The 22760-nt window shown below is 30.7% G+C and overlaps 1 protein-coding gene across 4 annotated transcripts in view; it reads left to right on the forward strand.

The window, feature by feature from the left end:
* LOC106461435 (E3 ubiquitin-protein ligase HERC2-like) overlaps positions 1-22760 on the forward strand; it is a 295564-nt gene that overhangs the window by 116934 nt on the left and 155870 nt on the right. For 2 of the 4 annotated variants that reach the window (XM_022388408.1, XM_022388409.1), the window contains exons 32-37: positions 2273-2682; positions 2952-3127; positions 5492-5681; positions 7194-7376; positions 16817-17001; positions 17693-17855. In XM_022388408.1, the coding sequence (XP_022244116.1) occupies positions 2273-2682; positions 2952-3127; positions 5492-5681; positions 7194-7376; positions 16817-17001; positions 17693-17855 (1307 nt within the window). The remainder of the gene's footprint in view (positions 1-2272; positions 2683-2951; positions 3128-5491; positions 5682-7193; positions 7377-16816; positions 17002-17692; positions 17856-22760) is intronic. The other 2 variants (XM_013921254.2, XM_022388410.1) reach the window with 2 other exon arrangements.

Consider the following 22760-nt stretch of genomic DNA (forward strand, 5'->3'; position numbering starts at 1 on the left):
TCTTCCAAATAGTACTGAAGAGCTGTGACTTGACAAGACTTTAGTCTGCTGTAAAGAAAGTAGTGAATCAAATAATAGATTAAGCCTGTATGTCATTCATTGATTCTTTCTTTTCTTCACTGAAATTACAAGTTTAGTGAGGAAAAATAAAATTCAGTGGTTACTGGCTGGCAATTACTTGTAGTTCAGGGTTACTGTTGAACTGAAAATTATACGAGTATAATTTTATCAATTGATATCAATAAAGCTCTTATTGTATTGAATTGGTTGGTCCTTAAAAGAATGTTAATACAGAAATAAGAACAGAAAATGCCTAGTAAACGCAGCAAAGTAGTGACAAAATATCAGATGTTCAACAGTAAAAAAAGTCACTGAAAACACACAAGTTTTCAGCATTGCAGTTTTTGAGGAGTAAAATACTTATTTTGTCAAAATCTTATTTGGAGCACTGACATGTCATAAAAATGTATTGCTATTGTGCTTCATTAATTTGTGTTAGTTCTTCATAGGATATTGCCAGTTGAGTTTTTATATACATTTGCCAGTTGTAGTAAGTTAAAGCTCTTTTTCTTTCTTTTACCATAAACAACTTTTTTGTTTGATAAATCAAAATAGAATAATGAAAATCACTAATGCTATTCTAAAATCTAAAACTCTTTCATTGCTGTTTAAACCAATCTTTCATTCACTTTTTTTTAATGTAAGGAACATTTCCACACAGTTTTAACTTGATTAAAGTTTGCAATCTCTTTAGATATTTTATAAATGTGTTTTTGATTTTTGAAAAGGTTAGATATAATCTTGCAGCTTTCACTTTCACAATTTTGCTTTAAAAGATCTTTAATATCCACTATATTTACATTTTTTAAGAGTTACACTTTTTTCAGAATTTCATTTAGGTATGTTTAGAAAAATCCTCTTTTTGTGTCATCTAATTTTAGGTTATATTTATGTAGATACCTAACTGAGAATAAAGAATTTGAAAAGGTTTACAAAACACCAAATCTATGCCCCAGCCCTCCTCCAATGGCTCACCATTAAGTCTGAAGACTTGTAAGTCTTAAAAACTGGGTGTCAGTACCCGTGGTGGGCACAGCACAGACAGTCCATTTTGCAGCTTTGAGCTTAACAACAAACAAACACATTAAGAAAATATTGAAAAATATAGAATAAGAAAATGGGGATGGATACATTTTTTTTTACTTTAATTTGTGTAATTTTCATCAGAATAGTATTTATTATAGATATTGGGCACATACATTGTGAAATAAAAGTGAGCTGATGTGTTTGTTTAGAATCAGTACCATTATTTTGCTGGATCTAATAAACGTAAAAGAACTTTCAATGTTAGAACTTGGCACTTTAATGATATTTTTCATTTGCTATTTATTTCTGACTTATTTTTAATAAGTGAACAAACCATTAATTACTAAATACTATTAATTATTGTGTCATATCTTATTATCAGTCATATCTTGTTTATAATATGTGATCTTAGTTCTGGCTTTTCATTACACATGTTTACAACTCTGTACAAGGTGTGGTTAACCATGGTCGATTGCAAAAGGAAGGATTGTATCAGTTTTAACAAAATAGCAACTGTCAGCTGAATTTCTGGTCATAATTATTATAGAATTTGAGTTTACTTTTCAGGTTATTATTATAATGCCTTCTAAAAATTATCTGTTAAAATATGCAACAAATTGTGAATTTTGAGCCATGTTGAAGAGACAAGAAGATAATGTAAATAATTATCCTTTTTTCATCAGAATCAATTATAATGATGAAGATGTTGAATCCTATATTAAGTACTGGATCTTTACTAAATTTTCCTTGATATTTGTGTTTATAGTACTGAATTGTGTATTGTTTATTTTATTCTTTATTTGTTCTTACATTTATAAAACGTTTATGCTAAATAGCCAAAAGGAAAACCAGCTAAACTAACATGTTAATCTGTAGATTGGTAATTCTTACATCATAATAAGGCTGATAATATTTTTTATCAAAACATTCTCTTATTTTCCTTATATGGATTTCCTTTAAGAAGAATATAATAACATTTCAACCTCACATTTTGCATGTCACTGCTAATGATGTTTAATGTGAGAATAGTTTATTAGGTTGACTAGGTTTACAGCATGCAAAGCCTCAGTCAAAATGCTGTTTATGTCAGTCATCTATGAAATGTCAGTTCTTAGCATAATTCATGTACTTTTTGTTTTTGTAAATTATAGACTGTATCTATAAGTAAACCTTTATTTTTCTTCAGCCAGTTGACCCCACACTGTCTGGAGAATGTAAACTGCATTCCACCTTATGATCGAGTCATGTTAGAACTTGCTTCAGCAGCTTTGTTATCCCGAATAACTACCAAGTTTCGATCCTTAGTACTTCAAGCTGAAACACAGTGCCTACAGTCAAGGATATCAAGCCAACATTCTTCTTGTGGGGCTGTGAGTGGAGCTATCAATAAACATGCAAGAAACAAAACTGCTCTCAACAGGGAGATAGAAATGGGACTTACTAGTATCTCTCTTATGAAATCTACTGTTTGGCCTTCTGCACGATTTTTGTTATCAACTCTGTGTATGTTAACTGCAGATCATCATGCTCCAGAGATCAGCCTGCTTTTAAATTCTGGAGCCTTAGCTCTCACCCAGACATTATTAAGACTACTGGGTTAGTATCTTGGTAATTTTGTATTAGTTTTGGTGGGAATTGTCATGTTTCTCGGTCTTGTATATCTCATTTAAAGTCAGAGTATATTAGAAGACATGCCATGTGGTTGAAATTTTAAGGTGTAGCCATTGGTATAAGATAGAATTTAAAATTTGTGAAAAAAAAAAAAAATTTTCTAGGCTTCATTAGTTTGAATTGTGCTTTTAAATAAATAATTTGTTCCTCTTTATTACTTTTCTAACCATGAATAAGAATAAGATGTATTTTAGGTCCAGATCCAAATGGTGTTCCAGAAGACAAGAACTCTACTTTATGTGCTGTTCTTGAAGAAACTGTAAAACGACCAAAACCACCACCACCACCTATGTCAGGACCAGAGTTAGCTTCTATGATGAAAATAGGTACGCGTGTGGTGCGGGGAATTGATTGGAAGTGGGGAGACCAGGTGGGTCATTATTTTCTCTGTCAGTCATTAGTTCTTGTTGCTGTTAAAACAGCTTTGGTTATTTTACTGTTTTGATATTGCCATGTTTCATACAATTATCTTTTGTTTTTAAAATATTTAGTGTTTATGCTGCTGTACTTGAGATGGGCTTGTCATTAATTGTTGCACGCCTAGCATACCTAAAAATTATCTTTAAGGAGATAGATTTGTCAGTATGTCCTAAACTTTAAAAATATGGTTACATTTTACTGCATAGTACCAAAAGGTTTGTCATTAACTCCTGATAAACACAAATGGTAATAATTTTCTGTATTATGAAGACACATTTTTCGTAAGATCTTGAAAATATACTCCAATATAACTTGAAATGCATACTTTGTTTTTATTTGCAGTTACATTGATCTTCTTGAGGGGGGGAATGGAACCTTACATATGTTAAACTGAAAATACTTGAACAAATGTTATTTTTTTGTAACTCTAAAAACTATGTAAAATTTGTAATTTCTCTACACTGTTACAAATATGTAATGATAGGATAACCTTTCATTATTATTTTTGATTTTTTAAGTGTTTAATACCATAATTAGTATTAATGTTTCATCACTTGGATTTGTATTCACATTCCTGGAAGGTATTAATTAATAGATGCCTTAAATGTGTGTGAGCAAAAATAGTTTATTTGCCTGTCCAAAATTTCTCTTCTTGTTCTTTTTGAAATGTATTTTGAATATTTTAGTTTCAGAATTATGATGAACGTATTGGAATAGAAAATGTTCTGTGCTTGAAAAGTGTTAAAGAATAATTATTATTTACAAGAATATTTAAAAGTTTAAACATTTTAAGTCATTGTTTTGTATTCTGAGTTCTTTGTACTAAATGCTTTGTAAAACAGCTTCAAAAATATTCAAATTACTTGTTTATAATTCAGCTTTTGGTTAATGTCACTGAAAATGGAAGAAATATGTATTTGTTGCTTTTGATATAATTTAGAGAATCTCACATGTGCCAATGAATGTTGTGTTTGGTGCATTGCATTATATATTTCTGTTGACATATTCCATGGGTTTGCTGTGAAGTCAGGTAGATTGATGTACACAGCATGGTCACAAGTAAATACACACCACCTTTTCAGAAAAAATGAAATATTTCAGTCATATTCACATGAATTGATATATTTATAATTTAATTAATATCTAGTAGATCTTCCTTTTGCTTCGTGGAGTTCGTTGATCCTTTGGGCATTGTGAGAATCATCTCGTCAATTTTAGATTGTGGGATTTTCGCCCACTCTTGCTTCAAAACTTGGAGTAGATCGCTCTTTGAAGTTGGTTCTTTTGGTTGTTTTTTGACTTGCCGGTTCGGGTTTCGTGGACAAGAACACAACGTTGTTCCAGGAGGATGGAGCACCGTGTCACACTGCTAGAAACACCCAAAAGTGGCAGGAAGAAAATGGTATCCAGAAGTTGCCCTGGCCAAGCCAATCTCCTGACATGAACCCCATCGAAAACCTCTGGGCCATACTCAAGAATAAAGCGCCAAGAGTCCTTCCTCCAATATTTCGATGTATTTAGCAAAATTTATGTTGCCAAACGCACTCCACTAAGCTCGATCTCCCACCAACCCAAACAGCTCCCCAAACCATCACGCTGAAACCACCATGCTTCACAGTTGGCTGCAATCTGTTGAGCCAAAACTCTTGGTGAGGCATTCTCCAGACCCATATCCTTCCACTGTCCGAAAATTGAGCGAATCTTAATTCGTCTGAGAACAATACGATCTTCCAAAAGTCCAGAGGCTTGGTCATCATATCATTTGCCCACTTCTTTCGTCTGACTATGTTGGCAGGTCTTAATAAGGGCTTCCGTCTAGCTGCTCTGCAATGATAACCCAATCTGTGGAGAATCCGTTGAACAGATTTCAGACTCATCCCACCAACTTTGACCACTTCTGCAGTCGTTAATCTGGGATCCATTTCGATGCTCCTCTTGACAGCCCTCTTTGTCCTCTCTGATGGACCAGGACGACCCGGACGCTGCTCAGTTGTTTCCTTGTCGTGTTTCCTGAACTGCGCGATGATTCTGTTGACTGTCGAAAGTGGAATTCCTAAATTCTGCAAAATTATTCCACTATCTGCTTGACCAACTACCCTTCCTCTTAAAAAAATCTGACAATTCGAGAGAACCTTGAGTTCTAGGCATGTTGTAGCACAAGATAATTAGTGTGAGGACCATTTTCATTTGTATAGTGCTCTTTGAACACAAATTAGTTAGAATAAATCACTAAAATGACGAAAAATTAGGTGTCTATTTACTTGTGACCAGTCAGTGTATGTTTTGGTTATTGTTTTAAAATTTTCTTTTATAGGATGGTCCTGCTCCTGCAGAGGGTCGTGTAATTGGTGAACTGGGTGAAGATGGCTGGATACGTGTCCAGTGGGACAATGGTTCAACAAATTCATACAGAATGGGTAGAGAGGGAAAGTATGACTTAAAGCTTGCTGATCCTCCTTCCCAGCCAGAATCTGACACCAGTTCTGATGCTGAGGATGAGGAAGGTAAACTATTTTGGAAGTATTTGTAATATTAATTATTACTTTAATATACAAATTATTTATAGGTAAATAAATTGAAGCAATAAGACTCTTTTATGATAATTTCTTGGTAACTTATTTTAGTAGTTAGAATATAAATGGTGTGAAATTTTTACTATTTTTCACACATTAGTTTAATGATTAAGTCACTATTTAGTGATATTTACATTTGTATAGACATAAGCAATACACACACAAGAATAAAGACAATGAGTAAAAGGCAAATAGATGGTGAAGTTATTAATGGTACTAAACACTGATCACAGAAAACATAAAAGTAAAATGAATAAGTTGTGCAATGCACTTATATTTTGTTTGTGAGCCCTTTGCTTTATACAAAGCATTACACCATGTTTTCATGTTGCCACACAGTTTATTAACATAAGATTGTGAAATATTATTCCAATTGTCCAATTAAACCAAGTTATTTGGTAGCTTTTTGATTCATGTAGCTTTTATATAAGCCCATACAATAATGTTCCTATAGGGGTGTGCCATGTATCCCCCCCCCCCTTCCAATTAAAGTAAAAAAAAAGAATGTCATGATGATTTTAGCCTACCAACAGGTGGTTTATTAGTATGATTCCTTGCAATGCGAAGCATATTTTTGAACCCAACTCTTGAAAGTTTAGCATTGAAAGTATACGAGAGGATTTTCAAGTCATTTTTAGGTGCATTTCTCTATTCCAGATGACATAAAAGTGCAGAGCTTCTAGTGGGTGTTGACCCTTGACCCCACACTGTAGATGCTCATGCTTGCATTGGTGTCTTTGATGCCATCACTCCAAAACTTTGCCCCCCTCCCCAACACTAATTCTGGATCTGTCAATGTTCTACCTTGACCATTTTATTATTAACAGTACTAGTTTTTTCATACCCTGTTAAGTCTTGCATATAGCTCCTATGAAACATCGAGTCTTGCTGTAATTTTTCACGTGGCATGCCCTTGATAAACTAAAACTTTCCATTTCTGTGGCATATCAACTCTGGGATCCATAAATGGATTCACGCTACCACTATTAGTAGGCATAGTATGACTCATAGTGCTTTTATAGGCTTTATAATAGCATGGAACTTTCTCATTGGTTGAATGACAACAAACCACAGTGTAAACTATGAACATGTGACTGTAACTTGATGCTGTTTGTTTTCACACATTAAAGAGTGTGGCATTCTTTTAATATTGCCTTTTATACTCATTTTTTTTCATCACCATTTCTGTAACTGTTCTCATTACTGTATGTAACAAGCAAATTGAATGTTTTTCAACATAAACATATCTCTGAAGAAATGAAGCACATAATACAATTGTGAAAGATATGTAACATGCAAAGGAAAACCTGTGCAGAATATTTGGTTAGTGATCGACAATGATATTTTGATCTAATATTTTTGGAGCTTTGTCTTTAATTGTTGAAGTGCTTATTAATAAGGTACTTTTTCATATTTGTTGAATCACAGTTTGTTTTTTTTAAGTGACAGTTGCTCCTGCATCTTCTGGACAGCCACATCAGATGCTTCATCAGTCTTGTTTGTTATTGCTTCGTACCCTCTCTGTCTCTACTGGACTTCATGGTGACTCGACTCAACAGGAGGCTGTTAATACACTCTCTGGGCTACTCAGGTCCCTTGTTGTAGCTGGTTATAAGCAGATACCAGGTAGTTCTAAAGGTTGAAAAAAACCTTAACACTTATCAGGTTACACAGATACTTGAAAGTTTTTAAATCAGTTGAAGTGGCATTTAGTAGTGATATTTATGGTACAGATATTAGTTTCTATCACATTTTAAGGCTATAGATTAAGTTATATATTTTTGTGTCAAAGTCTAAAAAATTTGTTTTCAGAATTGTACTGTTGTACTTACAGTTTTGTACATTACTATATTTAAAGGCTTAACCATCAGAAACTGTTAATTTGCATTTTATCTAAAAATCTAAACTTCTTTTATTATTTACTCATTGTTTTGTTAGAACTACGTTTTCTTAGAAATTTTTATTTTTATCTGTTTTATATTTTGTTAGCCTCAGTTGTATGTGTTAGCAATTTTCAATCACATTTACATACTTAAAGTTGAAATTTTTATTTTTCCTTTTAATAATCTTCCATATATTTTGTGAGTTGATAGCTTTTAGTTTTAAATTTTTCAATAAGATTGACACTATAAGTTGTAAGCTGAACTGACAACATTGATCTTGGGCTTCAGTTTATATATCAGCAGTCTCCTTAATAGAGGCTTTGTTCATCATTTGCTGTAGCCAAGATATTAAACAAATTACAGTGGATGGGTACATCACATTCACCTAGAGGTGTATAACTATGTTGGCATTAAATAATGATCTAGCATTAGCATGTTTTCTTTTATATGAGTTATTAACTTTTGTTCAGTAGAACCAATATACCCTTGCTGACAGCAGGTACAGGTAAGTTTATACACAATAAAAGAAGATTGAAGAGATGGAATTTGGTCCTTAAATTAAAAAAAAAACTAAGATGACAGTTAGATTTAAAAATGCACCATTCAACTGTATCTGTGGGTATATCTTTTGGATTACATTTTTTAACTAACTTTTAACAATCAAAGAATATTTACCCAAACAAGGTAAACTAGTAACCATAATGTTTTTAGATACATCGTAAGACAATAGTTAGGTAAAAATTCTTTATACAAAATCCTGGTAAGGAGATATTTAACTATCTGAAGTATGTGCTTAATTGAAAAAAGTTATTAGCTCATAGTTTAAAGTTTAGTGTCAGGTTTTTATGTATATATATAAGTAAGATTCTTTACAGTAGGTGTCTGAGACTTGTTGGCAATAAATTTCAACAATAAACAAACAGCACACAGTCCACATGTTTTAAAGTAATATATTAAAACTAGTCAAATATATATATACAGATGTTTGTTACACAATCAATTACCACAGTTGTATCCAGAGCTTTAAATAATCATCTCTGTTTGTCTAAGTCCACACAGGCTGGTTCAGTTTCTTTACAACACAATGGACAAGATAAATTATTCTACTCTACTCTGTTATTACAACACAACCTGTGATACTCTCACTTTAGAAATCACCACAGTATGCTCTTTATGGCTAAACTCACAATCATGCAATCTAGATCTAGCTATCTCTATTTAACTAACTTTGTTTAACTATATCCTTAAACTACATTTTATAAGCATATTTATAGCCTGATTGACGCCTAGAACTTTCTACACACTATGAGATATTATGATGCATTAATACTCAATCAAAACAATGAGAAAAATGTAGAAGGTTCTAGTAACCTGACACAATAATAGAACAAGTGTCAATTCACAACAGTTAAATTACACTACATATGATTCGAAAACAGTTACATAAATGAACCTGCGATTAGACCATAGATTCTAAAAATAACTAAATTTAACACTCATGCTATACCTAAACCATCTAAATCATAACACTCGCATTAGCTTGAATAGTTGTGTATATCTAACATTTAGTATTCCTAACAGAATTAAATTTGAAAATTACTTTTCTGAATTTACAAAAGTTTTACAAATATTATCACATCAATGTATTTAGAGTCAATTAGGTCAGTCTTTTAGTAACGTTAGAACTGAAATTATCAGTCTAGCCCTGACTGCATTTAATAATTATAATAATAACTACAATCATTTTTCAAATTTATGTTCAAAATAATTTGAAGCCTTAAAAAGTATTAGTAAAAACAATAGTATTGTTATTTATAAATCTGATAAAGGGAATAGTATTGTCATTTTAGTTGAAAATGAATATTTAAGAAAAGCTGATTAAATTGTAAGTGATTTTTCTAGATTTGTGGAATTACAATATGATCCTACTGATAAAAGGGAGACTAAGTTAAAACAGTATTTGTTACCATTGAAAAAAGATAGCACTCTTAATGAAGGACAGTATTGGAATATTAGACCATCAGGAAGTCATCCAGGAATCTTTTGATGGTTACCAAATTTCATAAAAAATTATTCCCCTTATGACCTATAGTATCTAACATTGGAACGTATAATCATTCTTTGGCTGGTTTTTAGTAGACTTTTTACAGAAATGTACAACAAACGAATACATATTAAAAGATAGTTTTGAGTTTTGTCATGAAATCCAACAACTGGAGTTTAATATTAATATTCACTGTGATAGTTTTGATCTTGAATCACTTTACACCAATGTACCATTGGAAGAGGCAACACAGCTATGTTTAATGTGAAGTTTATCATAATAAAAACTTTTACTGGACTGTATTTTTAATTTGAGTCTTATTCCCACTGTTTGCAAAGAGAATCTAGTTAAAATACTTTTTCATCATGCTTAGGAGATATCTAGCATATATGATAAATTACATAAAAGAATTTTTGAACATCAAAGAATTATTATGTAAAAATGATTTTCCGAGTTATTTCGTTAGTAGAATACTTCATTGTGGTTATCAGTTTACCCTATATAGTTAAATATTCTGTCAGAATTTAAAATATAATCCTTTTGCCAATTGTCAAAATAAAAGGTTTTTACTTATACTTCTTAATAGTATAAATATATACTATGTTGTTATTGTTGGGTTTTGGATTTTTCTGCAGTAAGTGTGTGTGACTTGTTAACTATAAATTCAATGATTAATGAACAGCACACACTTCACTTGTTTTTAAAATAATATTTATATTTGAACAAGTTAAACATATGTACAACCAATTCTTCACACTGTAGATATTACAGGCATATGATAAACACTGTATATATAATTCTCTACTTGTTGTCAAAAGTCCACTTAGGCCTATTCAATTACTTTAGTACAACTTTATGTACAACCAATTCTTCACACTGTAGATATTACAGGCATATGATAAACACTGTATATATAATTCTCTACTTGTTGTAAAAAGTCCACTTAGGCCTATTCAATTACTTTAGAATTTCAGTTGACAAGCCGAAACATTCTTCTCTACTACTATCTCACTAGTATTTTGTGTGTGATTCACATACAATTGTGGTGTGAGTTACCATAATCGTATGGTTTTCTTTCTTCAAAATATTCTCTGTTCCTTTTGTTTTAGTGCACTCATGCTGATTCAATTAATTTAGAACCACGCTTTGATGGAATAAAGTATTTTTCTTATCTTCTTTTCTGCTGTTAGTCTTACTCTAACATATTAAACATTAGGCCTATCACTTCTATGGTAGTTAACTTCACTCCGAACTTTTCCTTGCCCATAACTTTACTCTCTTCTGCTATTGTCTGTCTGCTGTTTTCGCTCATCTCACACTATGTTTATCATTTAATTGTCTGCACACCTTCTAGATATCTCGATAGTCTCAACGTCAATGAATTATAAACACAGCTTCCTACAATCGTCTGATTTTAACTCTTATTATAACAAAACTAAACAATAATAAAGTATTCACTCATAAAATAAATTAATCAATTATATCTAAATTAAACAGTCTTTTATATTCTGAAATATTCTTTGATTATTAAATCCGTTGAAAGATGTCATCTGCAGGGTATACCTGCAGATACAGGTGAGATGCATTTTTAAACTTAATTGTTGCCTTAGTTCTTTCTTTAAATTTGAGGACCAAATTCTGTCTCTTCAATCTTGTTTTGATATGTATAAATTTACTTGTCCCTGCTGTTAGTAGGGGTATGTTGGTTCTACTGAAAGTTAATAACTGGTATAAAAGAACATACTAATGCTAGATCTTTACTTAAGTCTAACATACAAATACATGCCCTAGGTGAATGTGACATACCTGCCCATTCTGATTTGTTTAAGATCTTGACTTGGGCCAATGATGAATAAAGCCTGTGTTTTAACTCTTTCAGTACTGTGCACTCTTTAACTCTTGTTACAGAACATAACTGACATAATTCTAAAGATATGTAGTTTCAGAAAAATAAAGTACTCAATTTGATATTTTCTACTATTTCTACCAAAAATTTGATATTTATTGTAGTTATTTGCACTCAGACTCTGAATAGTTCAAGTGCAGAGGATTTTCATGTTAAGTATAAAAATACTTTTTTTTTACCTTACAGTTTTCAAATTTCATATGCATAACCTCTGGAACCTCCTAAATGAATATCAAAAGTTTTTTAAAGTTAAATGTTTATATTTTATTTTCCATTTTCTTTATAATATCACTAACTGTAGCTATTACCATCAATGTTTCAAATTAAGAAATAGAAATATGTACATAACCTCGTAACTCTTCATGGAATAATTTTAAAATATATTTTGGTTATATTTTAATTTCAGGTCTTTAACTTTTCACTTATAGTTTGTTTTTAATGTTTTATTTTCCTTTCCTGTCCTTTACGGTTCATTATTCATCTCAAAACATGTCAACTGGTGTTCTCGGGGCATACTACAATATCTTTGGCAGAGACGGGCAAGCCTTCGGCAAACCAAGGCAAAGTTTGGGTTATATTTAAAAAAATATTAAACCTTTCAAATATGCATTTTAAAACATAAATAATACATAATTAACTCAAATATAAAAGTAAAACCTAAATACAATTTAACTTTCTATCAAACTAATATGTATAAAGGGGAGGAACAATTATGAATGTTAGTGATGGCCAAACTACAAAAATGCTTGAGTGGTTTGTTGCACTTTTTAATAAAGACTACTGCATGCTAGTTTAAAATAACCATTGAGAGATTGTAGATTAAAATCAGCTCTTTCTATGGGTTACAAAGATGTAGCTTCTAATCTCAAGTCTTTGTATAGAAGGTGGGCATAGCCACTGTCAGGAGTGACATATTATATACATTTCTTCTGTTCTGAATTCACCCAAATGAACTTGAAACTTGGAAGGGTAAATAGGGCTGTAGGAGTAGAATTTAGCCTAGACATTCTGGTACACTAATACATGTGCTGTTATTCAAGTAATAGAGACAAAATTTTAAGACCCTTGAATGCTTGTGTCGTGTGACAAAAAACTGAAGTTTAAGTATTTTTTAAGGCTTCTTTTGAAATAAAGGAATTAAAACTTTGAATTATAACACACACATGATAATGCTAATTTTATTAAAATACATTGGTAGGAAGTGCTTTAATTAAATTTTGAATATAACTCATTAAAACTTCATGATATATGCAAAAATGAGTTTAACTCTCTTGCAATGGGCTTGTGTTTTTTACACGCCTTGTAACCCTCAAGTAACCATGGTGGTATACACACTATGACTATGAAGGTACTTAATAATGTTCACAAAATATGGGAAGCTTCTAATAAGCATTAAAAGTCTTTTGTAAACAAAAAAAATTCAGAATTTTTTATTAAGTATTTTTACTAAAACTTTCTGTTTAATTATATTGTGTCAGGGTGTTGACTGCTCCAAGTACAAAGTGAATTTAATATTAAGATTAAAGGTACTTTTTTTGATTTGAAAATTTTCAAATTTCGTTTGCATAATCCCTAAAATCTTCTAAATAAGTATCAAATGTTTTTTCAAGAAAGTCTTGTATTTTATATGTTATTTTCTCTTCCATAACACTATACAAGGTTGGTGAATTTGACTGACCTCATAACCACCCCAAAAAATTTAAATAAATCTAAATTCTAATTTTTTTTCTTTCTAGAATAACTTCAAATTTTAACATGAAATTTGATTTGTTTATTCTAAATAGCTATAATTTGCAACAGTATGCATCTGTCTATACTTAAATTTTATTGTTTTATTGTCCTTTGAACCGTGTATAAACTGATATTCCCACCATAAAATTTTTAACTACTTGACAAATGTGCAGCTCACATTACCCTATCAAATTACATAACACACGAGCTACTCATGAGATGCTCGCAAGCGTACCTCGTGAACTATTTTTTTTTTCTTCTTCTTCTTTATTTTACCTGATCTAACCTAAAAAGTTCCTAATTTTTACATTTTAGTTACTTTTATAATAATAATTATAGAAGACACGTGAATAACAAGAAATAAATTACTTATTCCTGGTCATTGTCTTCTTTCTGCTGCTAACTGTTGATGACACTTAAACCTACTTTTTATACTAATGGTATTACTGCAATAAATAATTTATTTAAATTAAATAATGCTTCAAAGAACACAAAATAATTACATGCAAAAAGCAGAATATGTCCCATAACTATCACAATTATTCTGGCTATTCAAATATGCAACAAGAGCCATTAGAAATTCAGCTAAGCTCGTCAATGTCTTTCCCATGGGAATTAAGCTTGAACTGGAAGTGAAACTGACAATCATCTGTGCAGAAAACAACATAATATAATGAGTCATTTGATAGATTGAAACTTTGGCTTTATATTGGTTATAATATTAAATGTCAGAGAGAACATTTAGCAATTTGTGAAAGAGAGGATATGGCAGGTGGGATCTCATTTTCTAGTTTATAAATCTGAAGCCAAGTAAGATAGGCTAGAAAAATTATGTTTTGCCTGAGCAATAACTGTATTGTAATGAGTAATTTATGTTGAAGTCCAAGGTTCTCAGGGGGTAGTAAATAAATTGAAAAAAGGAGAAGACATAGATAACAAACGTCACAGTTCTCATACTAGGGGAAGATTGATTTTTTTTAATATTTCCATATAAAATTAAAAACTTAAAACTTAAATAATATTAAAATTTGGTTTATTAACTGTTTTGATACCAAGTGTATTCGTATATATTGATAGTAAAATAGTTTAATTAAATTTTGAATGTAACTCTGTGAAAGGTTATGACATGCACTTTGACCTACAGGATACTAATTGATGCTAATAGGTAATTGATTATATCGATTAATCAAGGTAATCACCCAGCTCTAAATGTAAATGTCTCCCTGGTGTAGGTCAGTGATAAGTTTACAGTTTTACAATGTTAAGATCTGGGGTTAAGTTTCTTGCAGTGGACTGAGTGCAGATAGCCCATTGTGTAAATAACATTAAAATAACGAACAGCAACAACAGTAAGATAAATAGACTGTAAAGTTGTATGATGTTCAAAACAACTTAGTCAAAAATCAACTTTAATACCAACCAAAATAAACTTAAATTAAAAAGGGAATGTTGGTGAATTATCAAGCTATTCATCTCTAAGCCTTCTCCAAGGTCATAGTGTGAATGAATTATTGAGAATGTTTTTCCTGTAAGTCAATGACGATTTATGTTTTCATGCAGAAAAACATATCACTGAATGAAAAATTCAGTTTGTTGCTTATTAAAACAGTTGTACAGCAGGTTGTGTTTATTTGCTGCTATTCATAAATAGTTTTTCTGTAAAATTGTGGCAATTATCTAAAAATTATCACTAAGAACATTTTTCATATCATGTGAATATTTGAATTAGGTAATCAAATAAAAAATAGCTAAATAAAAAAAAATGATCCATTCTTTTTAGAAGATGTTGCAAGTAAACTGTGTTCACTTTTTAGTTTTTAAATTAAAATAGTATGTCTTAAGATTTGATTCAAATGGTTTAGTTTTAGTAATAAGGTTATTTACATTTGGGGTCAGAAGTCATCATTTTATCTTGCTATATTAATACAGCTGTTTATGTAAAGGTGGTCTTTAAGAAAATTGTTTGTTTTTTTCATAGCAGAGATATAGTTCTATTGTGCTTGAACTGTAATTAGCACCCATGATGATATTTATTCATATACAGCATCTTTCTATAAAAATGTGTTCTTTGTCTTGCTTTTTTTTTGCATTGGTTGTCACATGTTGAAAAAAATGTTTGCAACTGTGATTTCAGGCTAATAAGATAAACATTATTTCAGTTATAATGTAATACATACTTTTCTAGACAAGTTGCTCATTTCTCTTTTATTAGGTAGGATGAAAAATAGACAAACACTAAAACAGTTATGAGTATTGCTTTTTTTTTCTATTTTTCATGTTTGAAATGTACAGAAATATATATAACCCATTCAGATATGGGAGTTGAAACATTTTTTTAGAAGATCAGTGTAATCCTAATCAGCTAATACGGGTGAATTTTCTATCTGCTTTCTTTCATAAAGTAAGTTAGAACACTTGAAAAGTATTCATGTATTTGAAGATAGAACTAACTGTTCAATGACAAAAGAATGTTTTGGAATTTGTTATTTAATTACAGTTAAATGTCACTATAATGTACAATAATTAATGATTGTCCTCGAATTATTCCAAAGGATCAACCTAAGATTGAATTTTTAGGAAAATGAAAATGGAAACCTTGGCCTTAAATGAAACTCAATGTTATTGTCTAAACCTTATATAGTAACTAAATCAAAATGTGATTAGTTACAATTTAAAAACTTGCAAGTTGTTAAAGTAACATATTCATAGAATTTAAAACTTATATTGACCAAATGCCAATAATTTATCAAACTTCACATAAAGTATTGAGGACAGTTATATTAAAACAAAGTTTTTTAATTGATAAAACAAAGTAGGGCATGTGTAATTTTTTTTTTAATAAACTTGTAAAGTATAAAAATATAAGAGAAAATACAAGGAATTTATGAATTTTTTTTCACTGGAACTAGGCTTAATTAATCACAGTGAATCATTATTAGGTAGATAACTATAAATCTAATGAAAACAAACGGAAAATAGTTATTACTTTTTGGTAGCTTGCCTAGAAGTTTTTTCAGGGTTTCTAGAGGCTCATCATTCAAAATGCTTTGAGTTTGTAGGCTCGGTAAATAAATGAAGTAATTTTACTGCTGTTTTAGTTAGTGTAGTTTAGCAATTTAATTTTTTTATGTTTTCTCATTAAATGATTATTAATTATTATTCTTTATTTATATTTCTCTCATTGTTTTTGTTTGGAAAGCTCAGAGAAGAAGTCTCATTCTGTTGAGTGAAGTTTGTTTTCCAGCTAGTTTAACTTTACTGGGTGGTCCCAACTACTGTTTGTTAGTACATTAACTTTCGTACTATACAAGTTAAACATCAAAATAAACTCTGTAGAGAAACTTGTATCAACATTTTAGTATAATTTTCTTTATATTCAGTAGTCTCCTTTTTTTTTAAATGTTGACCATTTCATTATTGTGTGATTTTAATATCATTTATTAAAGTTCAAGGATTATTACAGACCTATGTAAGATATTTCTTATTTTTCTAACCTTTCTAGTAACACCAGGCTTGGAAGTTTCCTGGCTAGGAGAGGAACAACATCATGAATGGGCAACAATGGGGTTTATTCGTGGTATAGCTGTCAGCACTAGCATATGCCATGCTCTTAGTAATCCTGCTTGGATTTCACTTTTATTTAAAATTATTTCTGGAGCTCAGCAGACTGTTAGTCTATCCACTCAGGTTGGCTCCTGTGATCTTTCTGTTGTTTCATATTGTTTATCAAAAAATATATATTATTGTGAATTGGCTATACTAAACTACTGAAGTACATTACAAAAAAAATATATTAGTAGTTACTGGTTTAAGTAATGTACACCTAGTATGATAAAAATATTAAATTTCTGTATACTGAGTAATCTAAACTTAATGTATATGAAATGATTTTAGAATATTTCAGAATTAATAGGTGCATATCATTAAAAAGTGCATAATCTAGTTTTTTTTTTATCTAAGATGAAAGTTGTTTGATTAAAAACTTGCACCATGACAGATTTAATGGTCAGAAGATAAAGTCAAAATCTCATAAATGTGTGTGTGTGTATTTTAATTTTTTCTTCATTATATTACTACTATTTTTCTTTATCTCTCCTTACACACCATTAGATTTTTACAAAATATTATTTAATGCCACTGAAAATTACTGAGAGATACTGAAAACAGTTCATATATGTTATGCTCTGGGTGAATCCAAAGCTAAAATAAACAAAATATATGAAATTAGATTTTTTCTTGTTAACTAGTTTTCTAGCTTTTGTTGCTTGATATTAATATAACTTCTTCAATTTACTGTTGAATTTTATATTTCAATATTTTATTACTGTGTAAAAAAATTGAAAGCTCTGAGACAGAGCTTTTAATTTGTGCTACTTAGTTTCTCTTCAAGATTCAAGCCTTGAGGCTACTGCAAACCATTTTACCAACTTGGATTCAGGATACCTACTCAGCAGAAAGACACACAATTGTAACTCAGTTGTGTACATTATTGGGTCAGACTCTAGTATCTTGTGCTACAGATCCTGCTCTTCAGTCTGTAGGTAGGTTGTGAAAGGGCTATTTTTCATTTGATTCATTCCATAGGGTTTACTGTGGCAATATTTCTGTGTCATTAACTCCCAGTCATGTATTACACTGGAATTCCATTTATCCATATGCTTTTGGATACAAGGGTTTGCATACATATGAAATCTGCAGACAAATGAGGTGTCTTTGTGTGTGATTAGAACACACTGATAAAATACAGAAAAAATGATCTAAACTAAAACATTGTCTGTAGTAGCTGCAAAGACAAAAGAATGCTTTAAAATGAGTTTAATTTTACATTACTTCATTTTATTACATTTTAAACAAAATATGTATCTATGAAAACATTAGTACTTTTATTTAAGAGAAGTGTATTTTTTTCTGTAATTGTATTGCCAAAGTTGTATTTATTTCATGAGGTATTAAGTAATTTATTGAATGGAGCATGCATCTTTTATTGTTTGAATTGCTCACATGCACATAAGGTCTACATTGGCAATACAATACTGTTGAAGCTCAATAAGGGAAGGAGGCTATGGATGAACAGGATTCAGATAAATGAGGTTGTACTGTATGTGCTCTGAAGTAATATTTGTTGTGATTTTTATCATTTGGAACTAGTAAATAATATGCATTTTACATTTTAGATAAGACTAAATATGAAATTGATAATGTTTTGTGACAAAACAATATCAAATTAAAATTTTAAGAATTATCATAAAGGCTATGTGAGATTTTTGTTTTTAAGTCCTAACAGACTTGGAATATTTAGTAGACATGATTACTTTTAGCACTACTTTAGTAGCAGCTGTAAGACAACTTGTATTCTTTAACCTTTGAGTCACTAAGTCTGAGACTAGGAATGTTATAGTAGTTGGCATGCTAGAATGTGGATCTAAAGGTTCATGTTCTGTTGCTTCCAAATTATGCTCTGCATTTTGGGGCCCATGGGTGCATTATAAGAGTGACAATGAAATCCTATTAAATTTGTTGATGTGTGCTGTTGACTACTTGCTGTTCTTCTAGTCTATCAGTTCAAAATTAGGGATGACAAGCACGCATGTCCCTTCTATCGCTTTGTACAAATATGTGAAAGAAAGAAAGAAACACTAAATTTGTTGTTTTTTAAACTGTTTCTTTGATAATTCTGTTACTCCAGTTTCCTTTTCATTGTCACATCTCGGAGATCTAGAGCACTTGACATTAGTTTCAGATTGTAGTACAAGAAAGAATGCTCTGATTGATTTCTCAGAAAGACTTTCTTCTGCAGGAGAATAAGGGTTCATGGAGATAACAGCTCCACTCACAATCAGCAAAGTTTGTCAAAGTCTTTATGTACATTTTGGCCACATGTGCCAAACTGGATACCTTATCTTTAACAAATGTTAAGATCTGATCTCATATGTGAATTGGACCAATTTGACCCTTGTGCTACAGGCAAGTCGAAGTGTGCATGTCATGAATTTTTAGAGTTACATTAAAATTTAATTAAACTACTTTATTATTATGGTTTATTATTATTTATTATACAAAAGTATAACCTAACATTGTTGTTAGTCTATGTATTGAAAGTATAAAATGAAATGTATAGACAACAAATCAACAATATTTGTTGATTAAACAGGTGTTTTTTATTAAAAACATTGGTTTTTGAGAAATGATTTGACTTTAAAATTGAATCAATAATTGTACTTTCATTGTACATTTTATGCACTTGGCTCTAGGCTAGGCGATCCCACACCACGTCTTTACTATAGGTTTATTATACCAACACTCTCTACACTTATAAGGTTTCATGGCACCATCACCTCTCTTGCACCACTGTCACTAGAATCATAACAGGCATACAGTAATTGAACTATTCTATCTGGATAAATGCATTTTGGATTTTATGATTCCTCCTATTTTAAGAAATCAAGTATGATGTGATGCAACACGACACACACTGGTTTTTATATAGGTTAGATATTTAAAACTAGTATGAGAATTTTGTCATTTGTTCTCTAGGTCTTTCCTCTTCTCTAACTTATTTACCACTCCTCCAAGACGTATTGATTTTAACAAAAATTACTCATTAAATTATAGTTTATACTCGGGAAAAGCATAATTTTTATATTCTTCAATCTTATTTGTCTACAGAGCCATAAACTAGAAAATCAGACCTGCTTGCCATGCCCACATGTAACATCCTCTTTCACAGATTCCCAATAGTTCTTTCTGATGATCAATGATATATAATTTATAATCAATAGAAAGAAAGCAAGAGTTTAATCTATCAATTGATGTGTTATATTGTGTTGTTTTCTCTACAGAGAATTGTCCATTTTGCTTTCAGTTCAAACTTTATTCACATGGGAAACACATTGACGTCCTTAGCTCAATTTTTAACGTTTCTTATCGCATAGTTAGAAAGACAGAAAAATTATGATAGTTATAGGGCATTGTCTGGTTTTTGTTATTATTCTGTGTTCTTTGGTGCATTACTTATTTTGATAAAAAATTATTTATTGCAGTAGTACCATTAATATAAAAAAGTAGGTTAAGTTTCAACGACAGTCAGCATAAAAACAAAAAACAAGACCCAGGTAAGTACTATGTTTCTTATTTTTCATGTGCATTCTTTATTATTATTATAAAAGTAACTGAAATGTAAAAATTAGAAACTAATTAGATTAGATCAGATAAGATGAAGAAAATATAATAATACAAAATTTCCCCGAGGTACACTCATGAGTAGCTCTTGCATTACATAATTCGATAGGGTAATGTGATCTACACATTTGCACAGTGTCTTACAAATTTTGTGGTAGGATTATTAGTTGGACACAATTCAAAGGGCAATCAAACAATAAAATGTAGGTAGAAACAAATGTATACTGGTATGAGCTTCAAACTATTTAGGATAAACAAATGTAGTTTCCTGTTACAATTTGAAAAAAAAGTAATTTATTTTGTATTTTTATGGTGTTTATGAGGTTGATCAACCTTGTATAGAGTTAAGGTAGAGAAGATAACAGATAAAATAGAAAGTTTTACTGAAAACAAACATTTGAAATTTACTTAGGAGGTTTTAGAGATTGTGTAAATGAAATTTGACAAGTTTCAGATGAAGAAAAATATTTTTAATGTTAACATGAAAATCACTTTGTACTTGGAGCAGTCAACACTTTGACTCCATATATTCACTGAGAAATTTTTTGTTTACAAAAAAATCTTAATGCTTACTAAACTTGCAAAATTTTGTGAGGATACACAAAACATATTAGAAGTTACAATATGGAAAAGTTGGGATCAGGAACACAGCCGAATTGACAGAGCCAGCAGTGAGAGAGTTAATGCAATGCATTATAAATTTGAGGTTGATCGCAAGTAAACTAGAAGCAAATAAGAAACACAATATGAATATAGTACTTTTTCCGTGAAGGCAAATTTGAAAAAAAATACATACATTTTTTGAACTGTCTTTAGTCAGGAGTTGTTTCCACTTTTTTTCCTGTAATTTTGGAATCACTGAAAACTCTATGGAGGAATGCCTACTTTTGTTGTTAAATATTGTTAGATTGGTAAATCAGGATTTGAAAAGTTTTTTAGTTTCCAAAATGATTTTATGGATATGGGTGGGTCAAAATGTGCAAGTCACAACCTTTGCTAATTAAACTACATTATTATCAGTATATGTCAGTAAGCTTGGCATCAAAACTTAATTGATAATTCAAAGTTTATATTATCTAAGATTTAATTTCAAAATAAAATATTTAAATGAATTCTCGCTCTTAGAGTCAAATGACTTTTTTGGCATTGTTACTTCCCATTTATAGAATTTTATCTTCTTTTATAAGGGCCTCAGATATTTTTCAACCAATTAGAAACACATGTGATAGGTATTTATGAGCCAGAATTTTAAATTTCAGCTTGTTGCTTTATTTGAGATATGACTATATATATTTAATGCATATTAACATGCCCCTTCCATATCTTCTTGTCTTTTAGAAATGTCTGTAATTCTCTCTGACATTGCTATTGGATACTTTTATAACCACAGAATGAGCAAATTCTACTCTATGATTATCTATTTTGTCTTAGCAGTGAAAGCCAATAATTTGCATGAGAGCTTGATGTATTTGGACTGAAGATACTGCTTTGAGAAGTAATTATAGTAGTTTTTGGACACTCTAATTTAGTGTCTGTAACATTTCTTGTCTTTTAAAATGCATACGTGAAAGGTACCATATATCGCAGCATATAAGTCAATTTTTTTTAGGACAGCATGTTATTCCAAGAAAGGGGACTCGACTTATACAACGGATTAAAATATCTTTAGGGAAATTCTAGACACCCTCTGAACAATACTCTTCATGCAGTCTTTGTTTTAAAATGTTAGGAAATGATCTTATAAAGGCTGCAATGTGCATTCTAGTTGTCATTTTGGTGATATATTCAATGGCTGAATGTCAAAATGCCTCCAAGATGTATGAGATACAAAGAAAAATTCAAGATTCAAGTCATGAAATTTGCCAAAAAGACAAACTGTGCTGCAAGTAGGGAATTTGGCATCAATGAAAAACTCATCCATGATTGGTGAAAACAGATAGGGAAAATTCAAAGTCTGTCAGGAATGAAGTGTGCTGCTCAGGGATGAAAAACTCATTTCTGATCTGAACTATAAACAAACCTCATGAAATGGGTTGATTGACTAAATCTATTTAGACACACTAAACAATACTTTTCATGCAGAGCTTTTGTTTTGAAATTCTAGGAAATTACCTTATAAAGGTTTCAATGTGCATTCTGGTTGTTGTTTTGGTGATATATTCAACAGTTGAATGTCAAAATGCCTCCAAAATATATGATTTATGAAGGAAAGTTCAAGATACAATTCGTGAAATATGCTGAAGAGACAAACAACTGTGCTACGAGTA

This window comes from Limulus polyphemus, unplaced genomic scaffold (assembly GCF_000517525.1).
Source record: "Limulus polyphemus unplaced genomic scaffold, Limulus_polyphemus-2.1.2 Scaffold959, whole genome shotgun sequence".
Classification (NCBI taxonomy): Eukaryota; Metazoa; Arthropoda; class Merostomata; order Xiphosura; family Limulidae; genus Limulus; species Limulus polyphemus.